This window comes from Pagrus major, chromosome 13 (genome assembly GCF_040436345.1).
Source record: "Pagrus major chromosome 13, Pma_NU_1.0".
NCBI lineage: Eukaryota > Metazoa > Chordata > Actinopteri > Spariformes > Sparidae > Pagrus > Pagrus major.
In genome coordinates, this window is record NC_133227.1 from 29,435,951 (window position 1) to 29,460,103 (window position 24,153).

General features: G+C 42.0%; 9 protein-coding genes across 9 annotated transcripts; 3 read left to right on the forward strand and 6 right to left on the reverse strand.

Moving 5' to 3' along the window:
- Window positions 1–4,334: 4,334 nt before the first annotated feature.
- On the forward strand, window positions 4,335–6,054 carry LOC141007114 (histone H1-like). The gene has a single exon (XM_073479451.1). The coding sequence runs from the start codon at window positions 5,049–5,051 to the stop codon at window positions 5,655–5,657; it is 609 nt and encodes a 202-aa protein (XP_073335552.1). The 5' UTR covers window positions 4,335–5,048; the 3' UTR covers window positions 5,658–6,054.
- A 728-nt stretch (window positions 6,055–6,782) lies between these two features.
- LOC141007116 (histone H2A-like) lies at window positions 6,783–7,953 on the reverse strand. Its single transcript, XM_073479453.1, has one exon. It carries the CDS (start codon window positions 7,910–7,912, stop codon window positions 7,526–7,528), a length of 387 nt encoding a protein of 128 aa, XP_073335554.1. The 5' UTR covers window positions 7,913–7,953; the 3' UTR covers window positions 6,783–7,525.
- A 277-nt stretch (window positions 7,954–8,230) lies between these two features.
- On the forward strand, window positions 8,231–8,642 carry LOC141007115 (histone H3). The gene has a single exon (XM_073479452.1). It carries the CDS (start codon window positions 8,231–8,233, stop codon window positions 8,639–8,641), a length of 411 nt encoding a protein of 136 aa, XP_073335553.1. The 3' UTR covers window position 8,642.
- A 2,931-nt stretch (window positions 8,643–11,573) lies between these two features.
- LOC141007735 (late histone H2B.L1-like) lies at window positions 11,574–12,588 on the reverse strand. Its single transcript, XM_073480132.1, has one exon. It carries the CDS (start codon window positions 12,579–12,581, stop codon window positions 12,210–12,212), a length of 372 nt encoding a protein of 123 aa, XP_073336233.1. The 5' UTR covers window positions 12,582–12,588; the 3' UTR covers window positions 11,574–12,209.
- A 1,321-nt stretch (window positions 12,589–13,909) lies between these two features.
- Window positions 13,910–14,320, reverse strand: LOC141007541 (histone H3). Its single transcript, XM_073479905.1, has one exon. The coding sequence runs from the start codon at window positions 14,318–14,320 to the stop codon at window positions 13,910–13,912; it is 411 nt and encodes a 136-aa protein (XP_073336006.1).
- A 318-nt stretch (window positions 14,321–14,638) lies between these two features.
- Window positions 14,639–15,093, forward strand: LOC141007198 (histone H2A-like). The gene has a single exon (XM_073479549.1). It carries the CDS (start codon window positions 14,639–14,641, stop codon window positions 15,023–15,025), a length of 387 nt encoding a protein of 128 aa, XP_073335650.1. The 3' UTR covers window positions 15,026–15,093.
- Window positions 15,094–17,204: 2,111 nt separating this feature from the next.
- On the reverse strand, window positions 17,205–18,229 carry LOC141007503 (histone H1-like). Its single transcript, XM_073479864.1, has one exon. It carries the CDS (start codon window positions 18,178–18,180, stop codon window positions 17,563–17,565), a length of 618 nt encoding a protein of 205 aa, XP_073335965.1. The 5' UTR covers window positions 18,181–18,229; the 3' UTR covers window positions 17,205–17,562.
- A 2,366-nt stretch (window positions 18,230–20,595) lies between these two features.
- Window positions 20,596–22,406, reverse strand: LOC141007102 (histone H2B-like). The gene has a single exon (XM_073479434.1). The coding sequence runs from the start codon at window positions 22,034–22,036 to the stop codon at window positions 21,665–21,667; it is 372 nt and encodes a 123-aa protein (XP_073335535.1). The 5' UTR covers window positions 22,037–22,406; the 3' UTR covers window positions 20,596–21,664.
- An 806-nt stretch (window positions 22,407–23,212) lies between these two features.
- LOC141007698 (histone H4) lies at window positions 23,213–23,577 on the reverse strand. The gene has a single exon (XM_073480084.1). The coding sequence runs from the start codon at window positions 23,550–23,552 to the stop codon at window positions 23,241–23,243; it is 312 nt and encodes a 103-aa protein (XP_073336185.1). The 5' UTR covers window positions 23,553–23,577; the 3' UTR covers window positions 23,213–23,240.
- Window positions 23,578–24,153: the final 576 nt, after the last annotated feature.

A 24,153-nucleotide genomic window follows, 5' to 3' on the forward strand; every position in this document is an offset into this window, starting at 1 on the left:
ACCACAAATAACCGCAAAGTGGGTCCTGACGACCTCAGACAAATGTTGGAGAAACTGTGGGCCACAAAGTGGAAACCACACTCACATTTTCTGGTCTTGTCCGAAGTTGAGTATTTTTTGGAATGAAGTGTTAGACGCCCTGAGAGAAGTATTTCACCAAAATATCCCTAATGACCCGAGGGTAGTCCTCCTTGGTTCAATCCCAGAAGGTTTTGAGGGAAGAGCCAAAATCTATCTCTTACAAATACTATTGGGGGCTGCTATTAAGTGCATCACAATAAGATGGCTGAAACCGGAACCACCAACATATAATATATGGCTTAAAAAGTATGGGAACTGTATGAGATGGAACAAATTACATATGCAATAAGGCTACAAAGACACATATGTATAAATAGATGGAGCCCTGTATTGAGTCTGTTAATGCAATAAGAATGGTGTACTTTTGTCTTATTTAGTCTTACTTTTTTTTTTTTTTTTTTGATCTTTTTATTTATTCATTTATTTATTTTTATTATTTACTTTGTCTCATTTATATGTGTAAGTATATATTGGATTGGATACCAAAGCAGCTGTAAATGTGTAAAGTGTAATGTAAAAATATAAAACTGTACTGTATGTATGGAATGGAAGATTTTAGTGAAAATAAAATATGAGTTCTAAAAAAAAAATAAATGAACAAAGCAGCAAATCTGAAGGTTTCACTGATCAACTTCCAGAACACTGTAATCATCTTATTCACTGTTATAACATTGATCATAGTTATTTAATAGTATAAGTGGCTACATCCTTTATCTCACTCACTGTTCATCATACACAAATATAATATCACTCATATCGTCATTACTAGTTGACATGACATCGCCTTAACTACTGCTGCTGACCCACAACACAAGTTACTCTTTCAGACTTAATGTGTCGCTTCGTCCATGTCAGATGCTTCGTTAGCAGATTGTTGGCTTCACAACAAAAACAAGAAATACATTGACTAAAGGACAGTCACCACAAACAAACACTCGTTGGTGGCTGATCTGTGGAGATTTGGCTCATAGATCCACTTCAGGCAGCACTGCTTTATAAATAATATTATAAAGTGCAGCCTCCCTCTTCACAGGGCTTACCAGCTTTAAAGCGTTATTACTCAGCAAGAAAGTAATCAGTTTAAAATGCATTAGTAATGTGTGAATGCTCTCTAGTGGACAGAATGTATAACAACATCGTGCTGATAGTGACATTGGAAATGTGTATACAGTGTATAGATACATACAGTAGTAAACATAGATAATAACCTGCATTTGAGCATTACTATTGGAAACAATTTGATTATTAAAAACAATAATGACATTGTGAGTTTATATCATCAGTGCTTCATGTTCTGTGTTTCAAAGTAAAGTTAAAAAAACAGATGTACCTGCTCACGTTGGCTCCAAAACATCTTTATGTAACAAATCAATATCTAAAGTGAAGTTCAGTTTTTTGGACTTTGAGCGTCTACAATCTGAATGTGTCACCACAGTATTTGATTTTCATCTCTGTCGTCTAAACTGACATAAAGCTGACCACAGACACAGAAACATGTGTAACAAGGGGAAATAAACTGCTTTTTTACTGTAGTAACAGAACTCGACCAGTCTATTAACTGGCTGATGTAATTGGCAGATATTAACCCATCACAGATATATTGATATTGGCATGTATGTTGTATAACTTGTAATGTCCTTTAAGACAATAAATCGATTAACTGTAAAAATATCCTGCCTGTGTTACGTGTCTTTGTCACAAATTTTTGATAACCACATTTGAATAGCTGCACAAAAAAATAAAATGTGTGTATAATATATTGATATTAGATGTTTTACCTCCTAATAGTGGTATCCCTTAGTACATAACCGACTCCAGATTAATTTTAATACATCTCAAAAGAGCAAATAAGTCTCTTTTTATCACTTTGCTGGGTACATTTTGTGTTCTGCCTTCTTGTTTTAACTCAACAAAGACTAGACTTCCTGTGTTTGGCTTCACTGTTGATGCTTATTCAGTAATATTGTCTTCATGAGTTTCCTGCTCTCCGCTTAATTGTCAAAGCACTTTGTAAACTCTGTTTTAAAAAGGTTCTATATTAATAAAGTTGTATTATTATTATCATCATCATCATCTGCTCTACATCATGCTAGCATATTTCTTGTTTCAGAAAATAATATGAATTAAAGCTGCAAGCAGCGATGAACGGGCCCTCGCAGGCCACGCGGGTCGGGGCGTGCTGCCGTCGGGGCGTGCTCCTTACCCGGACCCATTGCCCCGTTATTGTGCGCGCATGTCTCAACTGATAGCCGAAAACGGTATTGTGTTGATAATAGCGCCACCTGCTGGTGATTTTTGGTGTGTGAGTTACAGATGCCAGTCTATACCACCCCAATCAGTTTCATATCCATAAGTGTTATGGTGTGGGCACAGTGCCAATTATAAAATGAAATTGCCACCAGAGCGCCACCTATTGTCAGATCGGTAACACCTTCGTCAGCTGTCCTCAGGAGGCCATTGGCAATCAGTGTACCAAGTTTTGTGTTAATCCGACCAACCAATGTCGAGATATAAAATACTTCAATTTAAATAGCGCCACCTAGTGGTCATGGGCCAAGATTTTGCACAGAGTCTTAGGGGCTCATGGGGAAGTACTGTCCTGAGTTTCACGTCATTTGGACACACCAATGTGGATATATGCAACACTTCCTCTTTTGACTGTAATCTACAGGAAGTTCTTATTTAATAACTTGAGTATTCTTTGGAATATCAAAATTCTTTTAATAACTTTTTGTCAGGAGGGTCCACAGGTGCTGTGTGCAAAGTTTGGTGCAAATCAGAGAAATTGTCTGGGAGGAGTTCGAAAATGTAGGTTTGTGACATTTTGCGCATTTGCGAATGGAAATTTAGCGCAAACGTGGGCGTGGCCTACATCATATAATTCAGCTGAATTCAGGGAACACGTAGATATAAGGTTTAACAATGTCTGACAAATTATGTGGGAGTTATTGGTCAAAAACTGCTTTGTGTTGATAATAGCGCCACCTGTTGGTCATCTTTGGTGTGTGAGTTACAGGGGCCAGTCTTTACCACCCCTATGAATTTCATATCCATAAGTGTTATGGTGTGGGCACAGTACCAAATCTAAAAAGAAACTGCCACCAGAGCGCCACCTAGTGTCAGATCAATAACACCTTCGTCAGCTGTCCTCAGAAGGGCAGTGGCAAGAATTGTACCAAGTTTTGTGTTAATCCGACCCACCAATGTCGAGATATAAAATACTTCAATTTAAAGAGCGCCACCTAGTGGTCGTCCACCACAATTTCGCACAGAGCCTTATGGGCTCATGGGAAAGTGGTATCCTCAGTTTCATGTCATTTCGACAAAGCAATGTGAAGATATGCAACACTTCCTGTTTTGACCCGATTTTATAGGAAGTTGTTATTTAATAACTTGAGTATTGTTTGGAATTCCTAAATTCTTTTAATAACTTTTTGTCATGAGGGTCCCCTGATGCTGTGTGCAAAGTTTCGTGCAAATCGGTGAAATGGCCTGGGAGGAGTTCGAAAAAGTAGGTTTGCGACATTTTGCGAGCTAGCATAAAAAACCGTAGGCGGAAATGGGCGTGGCCTATATCAAGAGATTCAGCCCGATTCACTGAACGCGTGGATATAAGGTTTTTGAATGTGCGACAAAGTATGTGGGAGTTATTAGCCAAAACGCACTTTCCTTGATTGTAGCGCCACCAAGTGGTGAAAAATCACAACGACAACAGATTATAAAATTTTTCGCCAAGCCTAATGTGTTTGCCAAATAAAATTGACTTTTCATTCACATTCAGGCAGTGAAAAATGCGATCATTTTGGACAAAGAAAAAAAACTAAAAATAATAATAATAATCATTGCAATTACAATAGGGACCTCGCAGGTTCCCTGCTCGGGCCCTAATTATACATTTTCATATCAGCACCTTTTAAATCAACTCAACATGTGTTTATTATTTTTGACTGAATCTATTATATTATTTTGCGTGGCTGCCACTAGTAACACTGTTTGACCCAGTAGGGTAGAAGTAGGCTAGTGCATTAAATGTCACACACTGATCCACTGATACAAAAAGGTAGAAGTGAATCTGAATCCCACTGTGTGTCTGTATATTGATCATAATCAGCTTCTTCAGTGATGCTGCTGTTAGAAAAACATCAGAACAGTTTCTCAGAATCCAAATATCAGAACTTTCTGCTGTGACACTTCACATAACAGTGTAACTGATACATTAAATACACTTGCTGCATCAGATGGACGTCATTTAATTGTCAATATGTTCATTAATATTATGATTATTACCAGGTTATTGATATTGAATCTCGTCCTCAGCAGCAGAAACGTTCACAGCCTCATTGAGACTTTTATATAACTCGTGCCTGTAAACTGTGGTCGTGTTGTTGTTGATCTCTTCTCCCTCCTGGGACAAGGATCCTCCTCTGTGGCTCTTCCTGAGGTTTCTTCCGTCTGTGTTTGCTGCCACCAGAATAACTTCATTTTATGACAAACTGATCATCACCGGATGTTTGTTTTCACCTCGAGTCCCTGAACGAACATGTGGGCCGGCTGGAAAACAGCTTTTGACGGAGCTCTGCGGCATTTTTAAACGTTTTAGCAGAGAAATGAGAGGGAAAAGTCGGCGAGCAGCGCCGGACACGACGGTGAATGTGTGAGATTTGGAGGCTCCCCGAACAAAACGCAGAGATCCTCGGAGCTCTGCGTGACTTCAAGACGAAGAGACACGTGTCCGCGGTCTGCTCCCCCGCTGTCAGCCCGCAGCTCCTCTCCTACACTTAGTTTAACGTCTTTTATCGATGAGGAGAAAACACAAGTGACACCAAGTTCAGACTGCACACAGGAGCCGCGGCGCGGTTGAGTCTCCACGGTTCTCATGGTGTGTTTAAGTACAGCTCCGTGCTTTCTGTTCTCTAACTCCATCAGACTCTTGTCGCTCACTGTAGGAAACGTAGGATCGATCCAAAATGTCAGAAGCCGCTCCAGTTCCGGCCAAAACAGCCAAGAAGAAGCAGCTGACCAAGCCGAGAACCGGCCCCGGCCTCAGCGACATGATTGTAACGATTGTGTCCGCGTCCAAGGAGCGAGGGGGCGTGTCGGGGTCGGCCATCAAGAGGGCTCTGACCGCCAGGGGGTACGACGTGGAGAAAAACAACGCCCGCGTTAGACTCGCCGTCAGGACCCTGGTGCTGAAGGGGACCCTGATCCAGGCCAGGGGGACCGGGGTGTCCGGGTCCTTCAAGATCAGCAAGAAGGCGGCTGAGCCCAAAGCTAAGAAGGGAACTAAACAGGCCGCTGCGAGGGCGAAGAAACCCGCAACACCAACCAAGAAGCCCGCAACACCAACCAAGAAGCCAGCCGCTAAGAAAACACCGAAGAAGGCGAAGAAACCAGCGGCCAAGAAAACAACCAAGAGCCCCAAGAAAGTAACCAGGAGCCCCAAGAAAGTAACCAGGAGCCCCAAGAAGGTGAAGGCCCCCAAGAAAGGGTCTAAGAAGACCACTGCAGTCAAGAAGTCACCTGTTAAGAGAGTCTCCAAGCCCAAAACCAAGAAGACAACACCCAAGAAGAAGTGAGCCGTCATCGGTCTGAACAACCGTCCAACTAAAGGCTCTTTTAAGAGCCACACACATCTTCTGAGAGAGTTCAGTCCTGGTTATCATTAACTGCAGTGAACACACATTTCAGATGAGGAGACATGAAGGAAATTATCACACATTACTGCTGATTAGTAACACCCCTTATTTCAAACACACTTCACTTTACAGGGGAAGGTTTATTTAAAAATCAAATTGTGCCTGAGACACAAACACTTCATTGTAGGAACCGCCTTAAAACAAGAAGCGACACTTCAGATGGATATAAACTCTTAAATTACCAATTTGTTCAATATCAGTGAATTAAATCCAGTTGAAAGTGAAATCAAACAGCTGCACTAAGTTGTGCTGCTAGTCTTTACTTTATTCAGTGAGTTGAAACAATGTGACATTATTTAACAATAATAAAACTGTCAGACAGGGTTACTGTGTGACAGCAACAACTCAGCTTCTTTATTCTGTCGAAATGTCACTTTTTACATTTTAATTACATTAAATTCAGCACTTACTACAATTACCAAATTATCTCTGTGAATTTATATCCGTTATTTTATTGAGCACTTGGATCAACAATATAACCATAATGTTTTTAACTGTCAAAGGGCTCAATTCTTAATCACCTTCAGCTTCAATATATTTAAAGTGCACATCACACATGCATCACATCACATGTCTGTTCACAGTGAGAGCATGTTGTAATGTTTCCTGTAACCTGATATCAGCAGGAGGTTCTGGTTTCTGTTAACAGTGTTCACCATGAAGACTTTCTACTGTCTGGATTTAGTGTCTCAGCTGGAACAAGGCATGAAACATGTTATTTATTTTGTTGTTGGCTTTTCAGTTAATTACCTCAGCCAACATTTGCAGCCATTTTGTTTTGCAAATATGCACTGAACACTTTGTTTCCTTTTCTTTGGCTTATACTGTATGTGGATGGTACTTTGTAATTGATTTCATGGAGACTCGTTTTACAATGTATAAGAATTGTCAAGCTATTTTAGGGATAGTGTCGTTTCTGTAACAGTGACATGATTGTAAGGAAATATGTCAGTTTCTCTGCACAGCTGGATTTATTAAATTCATGAAGCATCAAAGAGTTTGACCATCTTCCTTCTGGGGACACTACAGAGTCTCTGTAAGTTCATCTGTATAACACACTTCAGACACAAAGCAATTCAAATAACATTACATTAAGACATAAAATATGGCATCTGAAATACTCACAAAACAGGTAGGAAGGCATGACAGAATGTAACTAAGTACATTAAGTACCGTAGTGAAAGTATAAACAAGCAGAATATTTAAATACTCTAAAGTATGTCTCGAATAGTAATCACATTGTGAAAATACTCCACTACATGTATTAAAGAAAAGTAGGCTACTCATTGTACCCCTAAGTCTGATTAACTCTACAGTTCTGAGGTTGTGACGTATTTAGATGTAGTTATTTACGTCAGCCACAAGATGTCACTGCAGCCTGTGAGCAGCATGTGTCAGTTAAGCTGGGACTTCCGGGTCAGAGTTCATAGTATGTTTTCAGATAAGCTAAGTCACAGCAGCTAAGATGCTATGTGCTAGTGTGTTCATGGACGACTACAATGATAATAAAGTGAAGTTACACCGTGTGTGTCATTAAACCTCATGAGGGTGTGATATACTTCATATTAGTATGATACACGTAGTATTTATAATTTCTGCTACTTTGTACTTGCACTACATGTTGGAGGCTGCAACACATTCAGTTAAACATCAGTGTATCTCAGAAACATGAGGAACGTTGCTCGTTATCAGAGAAGTGGGGGGCTCTTAAAAGAGCCGTTGTGTTGGTTGAGGTCGGGTTCTGGTCTTTACTTGGACTTGGCGGCCTTCTCGGTCTTCTTGGGCAGCAGGACGGCCTGGATGTTGGGCAGCACGCCGCCCTGAGCGATGGTCACTCCGCCGAGCAGCTTGTTGAGCTCCTCGTCGTTGCGGACGGCCAGCTGCAGGTGGCGGGGGATGATCCTGGTCTTCTTGTTGTCGCGGGCAGCGTTTCCAGCCAACTCCAGGATCTCAGCGGTCAGGTACTCCAGCACGGCCGCCAGGTAGACGGGGGCGCCGGCACCGACGCGCTGGGCGTAGTTGCCCTTCCTCAGGAGCCTGTGGACACGACCCACTGGGAACTGGAGTCCGGCACGGGAGGAGCGGGACTTGGCCTTTGCTCTTGCCTTTCCACCGGTCTTTCCTCGTCCAGACATGTTCAGATTCTTTCTACAGATTAACTCAGAGAAACTGTGGGTCGGTGCCAGCAGCTCTGCTCTATATATCCGGGGAGCGAGCCGGGATTCACGATGGACCAATCAGAAACGAGGCTCCGGCAGAGGGCGGCCGCTCTGGATTCTTGGCGGACTTTTTGAAATGATTCTCCGCCAATAAGCTGCGGAGATTCGCGGAGCCGAGCCCCACGAGGAGCCCCTAACCAATCGCGAGCCACAGATCCGTTTAGCGTCACGGATCACAGCCGGTCTCACACTTTAAGAGCAGCGCGTCTCTTCTCGTCACACACACGAGAAACAATGGCAAGAACCAAGCAGACAGCCCGTAAGTCCACCGGAGGAAAAGCTCCCAGGAAGCAGCTGGCCACCAAGGCTGCCCGCAAGAGCGCCCCGGCCACCGGCGGAGTCAAGAAGCCCCATCGCTACAGGCCCGGTACCGTGGCTCTCAGAGAGATCCGTCGCTACCAGAAGTCCACCGAGCTGCTCATCCGCAAGCTGCCCTTCCAGCGCCTGGTCCGGGAGATCGCCCAGGACTTCAAGACCGACCTGCGCTTCCAGAGCTCCGCCGTCATGGCGCTGCAGGAGTCCAGCGAGGCTTACCTGGTCGGCCTCTTCGAGGACACCAACCTGTGCGCCATCCACGCCAAGAGGGTCACCATCATGCCCAAAGACATCCAGCTGGCCCGCCGCATCCGCGGAGAGAGAGCTTAGACTACCCTCACACCGCCACAACAACACAACGGCTCTTTTAAGAGCCACACACTCCTTCACCAAAGAGCTTCTTCCTTCTCCAACTGTTACACGAATATACACAATTACACTATAATACACTGAGCTGAGGATTCAACTTGGATCAAAGGAATTATTTTACTCATTTCATATATTTACCTTTTGTCTAAACACTCCTACAGTAATGTTCAGAGATCACAACACTGACATTTATTTAGAATTTCAACTTTAACCACAACTCACTTTTCAAATGCAGATATTTGTCAATGATCCTAAACATTAGGACCACATGTGCTGTTTTGTTTCTTCACTCAAATATTTCTCTCAATCTGAGGCACATGTAGGTTACAGAATGAGTCAGAAGGTTGTTTTATTTAGTCAGGTTTCTACAGAATGGTCCAAATAGATTTTAATTCTCTACAATGATTTATAAATACACAGAACAGTTCCAACATAATATAGAATGAAGTGTTGATGTACAACTGCCACAGCAAAGAGCTCATATCATCTGTTTGCAATATTCAGTCAGGACCTGAATGTCTTCCACTGGATCACTCTGCAGAGATCCACCTTTGTATTCATATTATTTCAACTCCAACCACAATATTACAACTCAAAAACTTCATGAAGACGGTTCATCACCGGGTTAATTTTTATTTTAATCCATCTTGTTATTCTTTTTGATGACTTGTTTTCCTTTAGGTCTTATTCTACAGTGTTCGAGCTATCAATCATCTCATCATCATTTTAGCTCTTCCAGGTGAAGTGTAATGAAAACAGGAAATATGACATATCTCATTTGCAGTTTTGGTGGCTGGTCATGACTCCCGTGTATGTGTTGGGTTTGTACCTTCAGGCATTAAATAACCAGAATATCATGGAAGAGAGATTTAATTAAGTTTACAGTTCACTGTCTAACAGTTTGATTTAAAATCATGGTGCAACTTGTTTTCCCAGCCTCACCTGCTGCAGTTTATCCAGACAGGTGGAAGATAACGAATTGGGCTAATTTATAGTATTTTGTAATGGTATCTATTCATATAGTCTGTTTTTATAACAGATGTATTTAATTATTCATCTGCATCAACATGTTGTATACAATAAATCCATAAACACTTTGATTCAAAGAAGAATCTGCAGGACTGCTGTATACATCCAGGTGAGTGTAGTCAGTACACCTGTCAGGCTGTCACGCGCTCTGCAGCAGGTCATTAAATAAGCAAATGAGGGAAAAATCTCCGTCAAATTTAACAAAATAAAACGTAAATACTCATCAGCGTGTTAGCAACGATACTGTTGCGTTTATAAACAGCTTGAGACAAAATAAATGACGCCAACTTAACCAACAGTCAGGGAGCATCACAACACATCTTATCAGCACTATAGCGTCTCTGTGTAGCGTTAATTAAAGTCCCCCCGCTACAACAGGTGACACGGAACTATGAAAACACGTATTCAATACAACGCTGGTGATACAGAAGTGTAGACACTGTGGCAGAGAATATTACACACAGGCTCTGAGAATGTTCACCAAAATAAAACAATAGAAATAAAATAAAACGATCATATGTGCAACATATTGACACACTACAGGTGCGCACGTGATCCCACTCATCATTTGGACCTGGTGATCTGAACAGTGCTGCGGGTGCCAGTGGGCAGGTGTCAGCTGTAGTGTTTCATGTTGATTATTTTTGTAAATAAATCATTTTGGGGTTTAAAGTCCTACATCCTGTTTATTTTCCCTCTTTTACTATCGGTTCTCACATCAAGATTATTTCATAATTTAAAAAAAAAAACTAAAAAACTAAAATATAGACTGCACAGAAACAGGTTCATCATGGCCATTTATCAAATATACAGTGAATTTAACGGCCCTGAGAACCACCAGCAATAAAGAACTTCTGGTGACACCTGCAACAAATCACCCTCTCAGGTAACACAGCAGAGGGGCGTTAAAGCACATACATTTATAGATGTTTATAGGCTCTCTGGGGTCATAAGAGCTGGATTTTAACTTCTTCATTGCCTGTAATTATTCACTGTCTGTAGTTAACGAGAACAAACTCAGTATTGTACAGTCTGTACTTCTTTATTGTTTTGATGATGAAGCACTTTGTTGTTAAATGTGTCTGTGATCATAATTGTTGATATATTGCAGGTTTTTGTTTCAGTTGCCACAGATACAAAAAATAAAATGTATGAAAGGATAATAAACCAAACGATGGTATTGGTTAAATAGTTTTAACAGTTCTTCCTCCGCAGGTTTGACTGTGGTGCTTTTCAGTGGAAATCCACATGTGTGATTAATCTGTTTATGGTTGGGTCAAAGATCATTTATCTGTTTTAAAATTAAAGCAAGATGCAATCACAGTGTTGAATATGACTGAACTCCATCACCGTGTGTAAAATTAACAGAGTGGTTGTATTGATAGCTGAGTAGCACTATTACTCAGAAGCCTCTTGATTTACTTGGATACAACAGGGAACTGTGTTGCTGTCAAGGCTTTCAGTCCTCTGAAGCCCGAGGGACGGACTTGTTTCAACTCCTCTTTTATATCCACATAAACTCCGCAGCACTTACTTGTTGTTGACTGAAGGTCTGTGTTGGGATGAACGGGGGTGAATGGTGATGGATGGTGATGAATGGTTGTAGGAACGTTACGCTAAACGAAAATATAAATAAAAATACTTTGATACATGCACCAAAACAAAACGCACGTGGATTCAAAGGTGTTTTAAATTCAAATAAACAACTTTTGTTCTCACAAAACAAAAAAACGTATTTTCTTTCTATTAAACTCGATCTCACGTTCACGCGGGTGGAAACAGTTGCTCCTCAGCGTCCCGGTCATCACGTACACCTGCGTGTCCTTTGTCCCGAATGACGCGCAGTGATTGCGTCCTGCTTAACTTAAATAAGACGCCTTTGTAGTTCTTTAATTAAAAACAACAAAAATGGCTCATACAGTTACAGACAGCAAATGTTCTTTTCCATTCACAACTTTCATTAAAACAGTCATGTTGCCTTTTCTATATATAAAAACCATCAAGACATCTTGTGAATACAAAGGTGGACATTTCTGTAGAGAGATCCAATGAAAAACATTTATATTCTGACTGACTGTTGGACAAATAAAAATGATTCTTACACACTTCATGGTATGTTATGTCAGACTGTTGTCTGTATATTTATATATTGAAGGTCTGCTGTGAGTTTGACCAGCCACTAGATGTCACTGTGTCCTGAGTTTGAAGCTCTAAATATTCTCTTGGACAGAGCTTCATTTTCCATCACGTATATGCATGTTATATATTAGCAGATTGTGAAGACTCAATTTTATAGATTATAGAGTACCTAATGTTCCCTTGTTTACGTGTTATTCCTGGCATTTTCTTGTTGCCTTCAATGTGAAGTGCATTTCCACTTTTATCACTTATTTGCCATCACCGTCAACAACCCGCTGTAAGACAACAGTTGGAATGAAGCGCTTAGTAGAAGCAGTGTGTGGTCCTGAAAAGGACCTTTGTGTTGGTGGTATCAGCGGGTCTACTTGGAGCTGGTGTACTTGGTCACGGCCTTGGTGCCCTCGGACACGGCGTGCTTGGCCAGCTCCCCGGGCAGCAGCAGGCGGACGGCGGTCTGGATCTCCCTGGAGGTGATGGTGGAGCGCTTGTTGTAGTGGGCCAGGCGGGAGGCTTCACCGGCGATGCGCTCGAAGATGTCGCTCACGAACGAGTTCATGATGCCCATCGCCTTGGAGGAGATCCCGGTGTCGGGGTGGACCTGCTTCAGGACCTTGTACACGTAGATAGCATAGCTCTCCTTCCTGGTCTTTCTCCTCTTCTTGCCGCCCTTGGTGGCTTTAGAAACGGCCTTCTTGGAGCCTTTCTTCCCGGCTTTGGGTGCATCGGCAGGCATGATGTCGGTGATCAGTATAATCAAAGACAGATAACTTCAGCTCAGTCTGAAGGCAGGATATATGTGAGCCTGATGCAAATGTCACTGCGTTGTTGCTCGCATATTATTGGCTGGCTTGTTGTAGACTAACTGAGCATGCGCCGAAATGAAGCGCCAGTCCTAGATCCAGTTTGAATCGTCGGATTTAAAAACGTTTGGTAGAAAATGTGGATGAAAACACGTGTTATTAAAGTTTTCACTGCTCCAGATGCTCCGAGGGAAATCTGATAGTGTTAAAGATGAACATAGTTACTGATTGTAGGTTATAGTTTAGAATTATGTGATGATTTTAATACAGTAACTGAAGGGAGTGAGAGGTTAATCACCACTATACTATAAAGAGGTTTAGTGCCTCTATAATCAAGAAAATGTAAACCACAGTTGTGAACACAGCCTGTAAAGTAATATCCCTGCATTCAAGATGTTACTAAAGAAAAAGTAGTCTTAAGTTTAGGTTGAGGGTTAACCTCAACGCAGAAAAACTCATATTTCTTGTGTGTAAATGGGGATGAATATAATAAACACACTTATATTAGATTGTATCATAATGAATATATGAGTATATAATATATGCCAGAACAATTATAAATAGTCTGAGAGGAATCACAGCTGCAGAACAAACAGATAATTAAAGGGTGGTAATGTGGGACAATGTTTGCATTTAAAAATCAATGGGTTGTTGATCAATATAACTATATTTCTCTTTTAACATTTGTCATGTCTGTTTTCATGACACTTCACCTGGAAGATGTTGAGATGATTGTTGGTTGAGATCAACTAAAACACATTAAAACAGGCCTGAAGGAAATAAATCTCCTCTGAGAAACAGAGTCTACTTGGACCATTTTCTTTTTTCCTCTTTAAGAAACCTGATTAAATAAAACAGCCTTCTGACTCATTGCATCATCATTCTGTAACCTACATATGCCTCAGACTGAGAACAATATTTAAGGAGTGAGGAAACAAAGCAAGAGCACATGTGGTCCTAATTTTCAGGATCCTTGACAAATATCTGCATTTGAAAAGTGAGTTGTGGTTAAAGTTGAAATTCTAAATAAATGTCTGTTGTGACCTCTGAAGTGAACATTTCTGTAGGAGTGTTTAGACAAAAGGTAAATATATGAAATGAGTAAAATAATTCCTTTGATCCAAGTTGAATCCTCAGCTCAGTGTATTATAGTGTAATTGTGTATATTCGTGTAACAGTTGGAGAAGGAAGAAGCTCTTTCGTGAAGGAGTGTGTGGCTCTTAAAAGAGCCGTTGTGTTGTTGTGGCGGTGTGAGGGTAGTTTAAGCTCTCTCTCCACGGATGCGGCGGGCCAGCTGGATGTCTTTGGGCATGATGGTGACCCTCTTGGCGTGGATGGCGCACAGGTTGGTGTCCTCGAAGAGGCCGACCAGGTAAGCCTCGCTGGACTCCTGCAGAGCCATGACGGCGGAGCTCTGGAAGCGCAGGTCGGTCTTGAAGTCCTGAGCGATCTCCCGGACCAGGCGCTGGAAGGGCAGCTTGCGGATGAGCAGCTCGGTGGACTTCTGGTAGCGACGGATCTCTCTGAGGGCCACGGTACCGGGCCTGTAGCGGTGGGGCTTCTTGACTCCGCCGGTGGCCGGGGCGCTCTTGCGGGCAGCCTTGGTGGCCAGCTGCTTCCTGGGAGCTTTTCCTCCGGTGGACTTACGGGCGGTCTGCTTGGTTCTTGCCATTGTTTCTCGTGTGTGTGACGAGAAGAGCCGCGCTGCTCTTAAAGTGTGAGACCGGCTGTGATCCGTGACGCTAAACGGATCTGTGGCTCGCGATTGGTTAGGGGCTCCTCGTGGGGCTCGGCTCCGCGAATCTCCGCAGCTTATTGGCGGAGAATCATTTCAAAAAGTCCGCCAAGAATCCAGAGCGGCCGCCCTCTGCCGGAGCCTCGTTTCTGATTGGTCCATCGTGAATCCCGACTCGCTCCCCGGATATATAGAGCAGAGCTGCTGGCACCGACCCACAGTTTCTCTGAGTTAATCTGTAGAAAGAATCTGAACATGTCTGGACGAGGAAAGACCGGTGGAAAGGCAAGAGCAAAGGCCAAGTCCCGCTCCTCCCGTGCCGGACTCCAGTTCCCAGTGGGTCGTGTCCACAGGCTCCTGAGGAAGGGCAACTACGCCCAGCGCGTCGGTGCCGGCGCCCCCGTCTACCTGGCGGCCGTGCTGGAGTACCTGACCGCTGAGATCCTGGAGCTGGCTGGAAACGCAGCCCGCGACAACAAGAAGACCAGGATCATCCCCCGCCACCTGCAGCTGGCCGTCCGCAACGACGAGGAGCTCAACAAGCTGCTCGGCGGAGTCACCATCGCTCAGGGCGGCGTGCTGCCCAACATCCAGGCCGTCCTGCTGCCCAAGAAGACCGAGAAGGCCGCCAAGTCCAAGTAAAGACCAGAACCCGACCCCAACCAACACAACGGCTCTTTTAAGAGCCCCCCCACTTCTATCTGATAACGAGCAACGTTCCTCATGTTTCTGAGATATATTTTCAAAATGGTAACTGGTGCACTTTACAATCAGGATCCTGCAGAACCTAGAAAAGTCTTAACTACATTTTAGTTTTTAAATGGCCTACAGGGCCTTTAAAGGTCTGGATTTGTTGGAGGGGATGTGTTAGATGTGACCTGGCAGAATGTATAAACTTTTCTATTTTCGTTTCTTTTGTACTTTGTTACCTTAAGTCTTTATTACCTTGCTGGTATATTATACTTCAGCAGTAACTCCACATTTTACCCTAAAAGAAGAAAATGTTCTGCAGATTCTGATTTGAAGTCTGCACCAAGAAAATGGAGGGAAAGAGGGCTGCGAACAAAGGTCCAGACATGGGTTAATGCAAAGTCAGTGAAGTGGATGGAGGACGACTAATATCATGGTTGAGACCATCAGGGGGTTATATGAGGCGCCATGTGTCGCAAAACATCCAAACATTGGGACATTGGGCTGTAAAACACTGGATTCTCACATGAAATCTGAAAATAAACCTGTATGCTAACACAATGCCCATCGACTCTTTCGCTGCTGCTGCAGAACTAGAGGTTTGTTGACTGGCAGTTCTGCAGAACCTTCAGGCCGCTACGACCCGTCGACAACATTGACCGTGGATGGGATGAGACAACTCACCTTGGCTCGGTCCTGACATAAAAAAGGAGCTCATCATTATTGATTAATCTGTTGCTGTTACTTGACTTATCAGAAAACGTAATCAACAAGTTGTCAGGTTGTGATGACTGGATTGTCAGGTTGTCTCTACAGCGCCCCCCTATGGTTATTTGATGGTAAATGCAGGAGGACATTGAATATTAGTTATTCTAACTTCTACCTATGATTAAGAAAATGTGAACTACGGTGGTGAACACAGTCTGTCAGCTGTTCCCTCATATTGCTTGTGTGTAAAAGGGGGGCGATTTAATTAACACAATTATATTAGACTGTATCATTATGAATACTGAGTATAAAATATATGCCAGAATAATTATAAATATTCTGAATCATACATGAGAGAAAATCATAGATCCACATTAAACAGATAATTAAAGGACGGGGAATGTGCTACATTTTTTGCACTTAAAATCAATGGATTGTTGATCAACATATTAATATTTCTGAGTAATAACAAGCAACAATGAGACTTCAAATTGAATATTTTTTAAAAATATTTGTCATAATGTCTGTTTTCATGACACTTCACCTGGAAGATAGACAGAGACACAGAGTCTACTTGGACCAGTTTTCCTCTTTAAGAAACCTGATTAAATAAAACAACCTTCTGACTTATTGTCATTCTGTAACCTACATGTGCTTCAGATTGAGAACAATATTTATATTATGGACTCATTTGTCAGGATCATTAAACAAATGGTTTGAAAAGTGAGCTGTATAATATTGTGGTTGAAGTTGAAATGTTAAAAGCAGCATCTTGTGATTTAAATGTAAATATTTTAAATGTCCAGAATATTAATAACATTTCTTCGATCCATTCTGAATACTCGTGTGTGTGTGTGTGTGTGTGTGTGTGTGTGTGTGTGTGTGTGTGTGTGTGTGTGTGTGTGTGTGTGAGTGTGTGTGTGTGTGTGTGTGTGTGTGTAGTTTGTTGTTGCCACTGTAATGTTATTACTTTTTCCTGTCAGAGGTGTTAAAACTCATTAAATTTGTACTTTAAACGTGCAGATACCCTGATGATGTGGGGAAGAGTTGCCAGGACGCGAATACAAAATACTCATTATCATACTGCGTTAACCTGTTTCACAGAAGTGAATCTCAACCATAGTTTCCTGATGTATCTGATACTAGATGTAAGTTAAGTGTTTTCATATGCACAGAATATTAAGTAGGTTATTATTAGTATGATCTGATATTGGCTTTTCTTTTTATTTGATTCAGTGTGACTGTTATTTATTCCAGTACATAGATTATCCAGCTTTGGCTCTGATGCATCATTGAAGTAACTAAGTAATCAAATACATTTAGTGCAGTGAAAAGTATGTTTATATTCCCCCAAAAAATCTAGTGATGTGGAAGTAGATGAAGTATAACCCAGCAGGATTGAGTCACTGATAACAGACACATATAGAATAAAAATAATCTTTATTTATAGACTTTTTCTTATTAAGGTTACATAAAATTCTGTACAGATAAGGTAATTAAAACATCATAGTGCAAATACACAACACAAAGCCAGTAAAATTAAACAGTCAAAAACAGGAAGATAACAGAAAATATTATGAACCAGCACTAAACCAAGAAAAAGGGAAGTCTACCCAGAACAACCAGCTAACTTCTGAATACAGAAAAGGCATTTTATAAAAATGAGTCGTTAAGTTGTAAGGCACTACTGACAGTTCGTGATGAGGACAGGAGTCTTTCAGAAGATGTGTGTGGCTCTTAAAAGAGCCTTTGGTTGGACGGTTGTTCGGACGGATGACGGCTCACTTCTTCTTGGGTGTTGCCTTCTTGGTTTTGGGCTTGGCGACTCTCTTAACAGGTGACTTCTTGACTGCAGTGGTCTTCTTAGCTGCTTTCTTGGGGGCCGTCACCTTCTTCGGGCTCTTTGCTACCTTCTTGGTTACTTTCTTGGCCGCTGCTTTCTTCGCCTTCTTCGGGGACTTCTTGGTTGGTGTCTTGGGCTTTGGAGCCGCTGCGGGCTTCTTGGCTTTGGTAGTTTTCGCTGCGGGCTTCTTGACTTTGGGAGCGGCTTTCTTTGCTGGCTTCTTGACTTTGGGAGCGGCCGCCTTCTTTCCCAGCTTGAAGGAGCCAGATGCTCCGGTTCCCTTCGTGTGGACCAGAGTCCCGTTGGCCACCAGACCCTTGACGGCGGTCTTGACGCGGGACTTGTTCTTTTCCACGTCGTAGCCTCCGGCGGTCAGGTTCTTCTTCAGGGCGGCCAGAGACATACCATTCCGCTCGTTGGACGAGGCGACAGCGGCCACGATGAGCTCCCTGAGGCCGGGGCCGGTCTTGGTCTTGACCACCCTCTTCTTCTTGGCTGCCTTAGCCGGGGCGGTGGTTGGAGCTGGAGCTGGAGCGACTTCTGCGAGTTCTGCCATTTCTACCGAGTTTTTAGTTTCCGTTCACAACAAGACGAGAGTCTCTGAACTGTTGGAGAGCACAAAGCACGGGGCGGTACTTAAACACACCATGAGAACCGTGGAGACTCAATCGGGCCGCGGCTCCTGTGTGCAGTCTGAACTTGGTGTCACTTGTGTTTTCTCCTCATCGATAAAAGACGTTAAACTAAGTGTAGGAGAGGAGCTGCGGGCTGACAGCGGGAGAGCAGACCGCGGACACGTGTCTCTTCGTGTTGAGGTCACGCAGAGCTCCGAGGATCTCTGCGTTTTGTTCGGGGAGCCTCCAAATCTCACACATTCACCGTCGTGTCCGGCGCTGCTCGCCGACTTTTCCCTCTCATTTCTCTGCTAAAACGTTTAAAAATGCTGCAGAGCTCCGTCAAAAGCTGTTTTCCAGCCGGCCCACATGTTCGTTCAGGGACTCGAGGTGAAAACAAACATCCGGTGATGATCAGTTTGTCATAAAATGAAGTTATTCTGGTGGCAGCAAACACACCGATGATGGGCCGAGGACAGACTTCCTATCAGAGCTGCTCCCTGAGGCTGTGAACGTTTCTGCTGCTGAGGACGAGATTCAATATCAATAAACTGGTAATAATCATAATATTAATGAACATATTGATAATTAAATGACGTCCATCTGATGCAGCAAGTGTATTTAATGTATCAGTTACACTGTTATGTGAAGTGTCACAGCAGAAAGTGAAGATTTGGATTCTGAGAAACTGTTTAGATTTTTCCTGATGAAGCTCATTATGATCATTATGATCAATATACAGACACATAGTGGGATTCAGATTCACTTCTACCTTTTTGTATCAGTGGATCAGTGTGTGACATTTAATGCACTAGCCTACTTCTACCCTACTGGGTCAAACAGTGTTACTAGTGGCAGCCATGCAAAATAATATGATAGATTCAGTCAAAATAATAAATGTTGAGTTGATTTAAGAAGGTGCTGATATGAAAATGTATAATTCATATTTTTTTCTGAAACAAGAAATATGCTAGCATGATGTAGAACAGATGATAATAATAATATTAATAATAATAATAATAATGATAATAAGCTTGATTTATATAACACCTTTAAAAACAGAGTTTACAAAGTGCTTTGACAATCAAGCAAAAAGCAGGAAACTCATGAAGACAATATTACTGAATAAGCATCAACAGTCGAGCCAAACACAGGAAGTCTAGTCTTCGGTGAGTTAAAACAAGAAGGCAGAACACAAAATGTACCCAGCAAAGTGATAAAGTGAGACTTATTTGCTCTTTGAGATGTATTAAAATGAATAAAATCATAATAGTATTGAACATATTGACAATTAAATGACATCCGTCTGATGCGGTATGATAAGTGTTTTTACATGGAGCCTAATAGACTTTCATGATAATGTAACATTGCTGAATATTAGAAAAATTCAGTGTCACACAACAAAAAGTGAGTCAGACTTATAAAATGATAAAAACATGAGCTCCAGCAGTATAACTGATGGAGCTTATAATATAAAAAGACACTGAAGAGGATGTGAAAAGATTCAAATTCATATTTTAGGTCCGTTGTAGTATATTAATAAAGTAAAATGTAATGAAAACTTTCTCTGCTCTGGGTCAGACAGTTTTTCATTGGGGCAGCAAGAAAAATGGTGTTTTTGGAGGTGTGGAGCTGGAAAGGTTGACCTTTCCTGCAAAAGCTGGACATTTCAGGCTCCCCTTCCCCACCTGAGCTCCCTGCTCCTTCAGTGAGCGAGTGGGAGCGAAATACCTGAGAAGGTGCGACATCAGTAGAAGAAGAAGAGGCCGATGGTGTTTATTTTTTTATCTATTTTTTTTACGAAATCATGAAATGAACAACATTAGGAGAAGAGACTTTTTCATCATCACTACTTGTGTATAATAGTTTTTATAAAGGTGAAAATATCACATGATGAATATTTACTCTGCTCCAGAAACATGTTCAAATGTACTTGTAACTTGCAGGATAGCCTGTAGCTTTAGTTGGAGATTTGAATACAGTTACAGATGACACGGACACTTTCTAACACAGTTAAAGGAGAACTGTGTAGTTAACCAGAAGAGAAAGATCTTCATTGGCAGATTTTTTATGCCTAAACAAACTCTTTGTTTTCATGACTGAATAAACTGAATAAACAAACTGACCTTAAGTTGATGAAGGTTCTCAGTCATCCAGGTCATGGTACATCTAAGTGCTGTATCGTAGGCAACTGGACTGAAACAAGTCCAGCTGCCTACGATACAGCATTTAGATAAATATAAATCAATATTAAAATTCAGAGTTTGAATTTATTCTCCAAAACTACACAGTGAAGGTAAACCCTTAAAAACAAAGTGTAAAAAGCTAAGTTAACTGATGTCGATGGAGCTGTTAAGTCAAGTCTAAATGTTTATTGTCATGTGCATATGACAAACAGTTTCTGTGTACAATTAAATTATTTCTTTGTCTTCCACTTTGAATAACATTGCAGTATGAAACACATGGTATAAAATTAAAATATAAAAAGTACAATATAAGAAACATTAAAAAAAATACCATTAAAATATGTACAAAAGATGTTCAGTACAAAATGCAAATATACAGTATCATACAGTGTAAATACAAATATATAAAACAGACAATCAGTGCAATATGCAGCATTAATAATAATATGCAACATTTATCCCTCAAGGACAGATTTTACCTTCCAAGACGATTCCACATTTTGATTCACTTTAAAGTAACTCATTATTGAACCACTTTAAATTAATTTTCACATCCTATTTTTATGCCGTCGGTTCCTTTATGTGAAACCTTTATACTGCTGTCTTGGCCTGGAGTCCCTTGTAAAAGATTCTCAATGAGAATATTCCTGTTAAAACATGTTGACCCTCAGTAAGACGACTCTGTATACTCATTGCACGCAGAACTAAACCCGAACGCTCCAGAAACATTACAATATCCTAACCGAACCTGATGTCACGATTACATTTTATTCAGTTTGGGGTGAATTCATGTTTTGGTGAAGAAGTCCCTCCTATCTCACAGAAGCATCATGTATCACAGCGTCAAAGAATTCAGATAGTTGTTCAAAAATGAATGCTATACTTCAATACAATGCACAAACAACTGGGCTAAAGTTAAGATAATTTCAGCTTGCTGCCCTTTACACATCTCAAATGGCTTCAGAAACCCGGTCAGCTTTAGTTCTGAGGAGAAAGTTTCAACACCTCCTTAGTGCCGTACACTTACCATGAGTCATGGCTGCTTTTGAAGGGGCTCTCGAACAAAAAGCAGAAAAAAAAAAAGCACTGGTGGCAGAGTCACATTAACATAAATGACAGATTTGAGTCCGTTTGAGGTCCCTAAACTTCATGTTTGAGTTGAGGACAGAAATCAGGAATGACTCTTTAGAAGTAGTGTGTGGTCCTGAAAAGGACCTTTGTGTTGGTGGTATCAGCGGGTTTACTTGGAGCTGGTGTACTTGGTCACGGCCTTGGTGCCCTCGGACACGGCGTGCTTGGCCAGCTCCCCGGGCAGCAGCAGGCGGACGGCGGTCTGGATCTCCCTGGAGGTGATGGTGGAGCGCTTGTTGTAGTGGGCCAGGCGGGAGGACTCGCCGGCGATGCGCTCGAAGATGTCGCTCACGAACGAGTTCATGATGCCCATCGCCTTGGAGGAGATCCCGGTGTCAGGGTGGACCTGCTTCAGCACCTTGTACACGTAGATGGCGTAGCTCTCCTTCCTGGTCTTTCTCCTCTTCTTGCCGCCCTTGGTGGCTTTAGAAACGGCTTTCTTGGAGCCTTTCTTCCCGGCTTTGGGTGCATCGGCAGGCATGATGTCGGTGATCAGTATAATCAAAGACAGATAACTTCAGCTCTGTCTGAAGGCAGGATATATGTGAGCCTGATGCAAATGTCACTGCGATGTTGCTCGTTTATTATTGGCTGGGTTGCTGTAGACTAACTGAGCATGCGCCGAAATGAAGCGCCAGTCCTAGATCCAGTTTGAATCGTCGGATTTAAAAACGTTTGGTAGAAAATGTGGATGAAAACACGTGTTATTAAAGTTTTCACTGCTCCAGATGCTCCGAGGGAAATCTGATAGTGTTAAAGATGAACATAGTTACTGATTGTAGGTTATAGTTTAATATTATGTGATGATTTTAATACAGTAACTGAAGAGAGTGAGAGGCTCATCACCACTATACTATAAAGAGGTTTAGTGCCTCTATAATCAAGAAAATGTAAACTAGTTGTGAACACAGCCCGTCAGGCTACATCCCTTCATTCAAGATGTTACTAAATAAAAAGTAGTCTTAAGTTTAGGGTGAGGGTTAACCTCAACGCAGAAAAACAACCCATGTGACTGTTATACTGGAAGTAAAGTACTAGTTCATCAACAATTGTACTGAAATACAAATAACGAAATCAGAATGTAAAATAATTCAATTCAAGGGATAGACGTTAATAGAAAACTAAGAAATGTCATTGAAGTTTGGCATTGTAATATTTAGTTTCTGTTTATGCCATTTTTAAGTTAATTAATCTGTGTTGTTATTTAATAAGCTTTAGGCATAGTTCTTCTTAATCCCGCCATTTTGTAGCTGCCTGTCAGGGGGATGCATAATTCACTCAATGCAATGAAGCTTTCAATATCATCATTAAATGTATCTCTAGCAGTAGCTCCACCACCTTTTGTCTGCAGTAATACAAGAGGAAGGAGACGCAGGGTCTATTAATCATGACAATGCACATCTCTAAGAATACTGCCATTTTTGGTGTCACGTTGAAACGCCTCAGATAAACAGTCACTCTGCTGCGTTGTGGGTGTGATGTCCATCAACAACATGTAGCCGGTTATGTTGTAGGATTACGTGGCGACGGGTTTAGACCGACAGTACACGAGTTTAGTATTATAATATATTATGTTTCATTTGTAAAACATTTCAGTGGCTGTGTAAGCAGGAATAGTCTTCAGAGTGAGTGGGTGGCTCTTAAAAGAGCCGTTGGGTTTCGGTATCAGCGGGTCAGGACGAGGTTTAGCCGCCGAAGCCGTACAGGGTGCGGCCCTGCCTCTTCAGCGCGTACACCACGTCCATGGCGGTGACGGTCTTCCTCTTGGCGTGCTCGGTGTAGGTGACGGCGTCGCGGATCACGTTCTCCAGGAACACCTTGAGCACCCCGCGGGTCTCCTCGTAGATCAGACCGGAGATACGCTTCACTCCGCCGCGGCGAGCCAGACGGCGGATAGCGGGCTTGGTGATGCCCTGGATGTTATCGCGGAGGACTTTACGGTGCCGCTTGGCGCCTCCTTTACCGAGTCCTTTGCCTCCCTTTCCTCTTCCGCTCATGTTGTCAGCTTAGTCTTCAACAAAGTCAACTGTGTTTGCCCGCCGCAGACACTCTGAATATACAGCCTTTCTGCGGACGTGTTTGAGGACAAAACGGCGCGCAATTTGGTGGGCGGAGACAAGCTGAGCAGCCCCGCCCACATTATCATCGGGATGATCTTTGAAGAGGCACCATGTGGTTTAAATGAAGAAATTCAAACTGAGTATGTTTATATTTACAATATTAATGAGGTAAAAAAACAAAAACAGAGTTTGTTTGGACATGAACAATCAGTCAGTGAAGATCTTTCTCCAAACTACATCGTGCACCACTCAGTCATGTGCTTTCATAAAACCACACACACAATAACTTCCTACAAAACTGTTACAAATTATATCAAACGGGGCACAATGCGAAAAGTAGTCAGATACACTTTTACACACTTCATTAAGGGTTTGTGATCATTATTTTTTAGAGATATTCTTAATTTTGATTATTGATTAAAAAGCTGAATACTTTCTCCATGAATTCATATTCAACTAAATAAAAGAGTGAAAATACACATCACAGTTTGTGAAGTTGATACATTAACATTTGTCAAAAAAGTGTGTCAATGTTAGT

Bases quoted from the DNA above. Each gene is read 5' to 3' on its own strand.
- LOC141007102 (XM_073479434.1), bottom strand. From the start codon at position 22,036: ATGCCTGCCGATGCACCCAAAGCCGGGAAGAAAGGCTCCAAGAAAGCC.
- LOC141007698 (XM_073480084.1), bottom strand. From the start codon at position 23,552: ATGAGCGGAAGAGGAAAGGGAGGCAAAGGACTCGGTAAAGGAGGCGCC.
- LOC141007503 (XM_073479864.1), bottom strand. From the start codon at position 18,180: ATGGCAGAACTCGCAGAAGTCGCTCCAGCTCCAGCTCCAACCACCGCC.
- LOC141007541 (XM_073479905.1), bottom strand. From the start codon at position 14,320: ATGGCAAGAACCAAGCAGACCGCCCGTAAGTCCACCGGAGGAAAAGCT.
- LOC141007198 (XM_073479549.1), top strand. From the start codon at position 14,639: ATGTCTGGACGAGGAAAGACCGGTGGAAAGGCAAGAGCAAAGGCCAAG.
- LOC141007735 (XM_073480132.1), bottom strand. From the start codon at position 12,581: ATGCCTGCCGATGCACCCAAAGCCGGGAAGAAAGGCTCCAAGAAGGCC.
- LOC141007115 (XM_073479452.1), top strand. From the start codon at position 8,231: ATGGCAAGAACCAAGCAGACAGCCCGTAAGTCCACCGGAGGAAAAGCT.
- LOC141007114 (XM_073479451.1), top strand. From the start codon at position 5,049: ATGTCAGAAGCCGCTCCAGTTCCGGCCAAAACAGCCAAGAAGAAGCAG.
- LOC141007116 (XM_073479453.1), bottom strand. From the start codon at position 7,912: ATGTCTGGACGAGGAAAGACCGGTGGAAAGGCAAGAGCAAAGGCCAAG.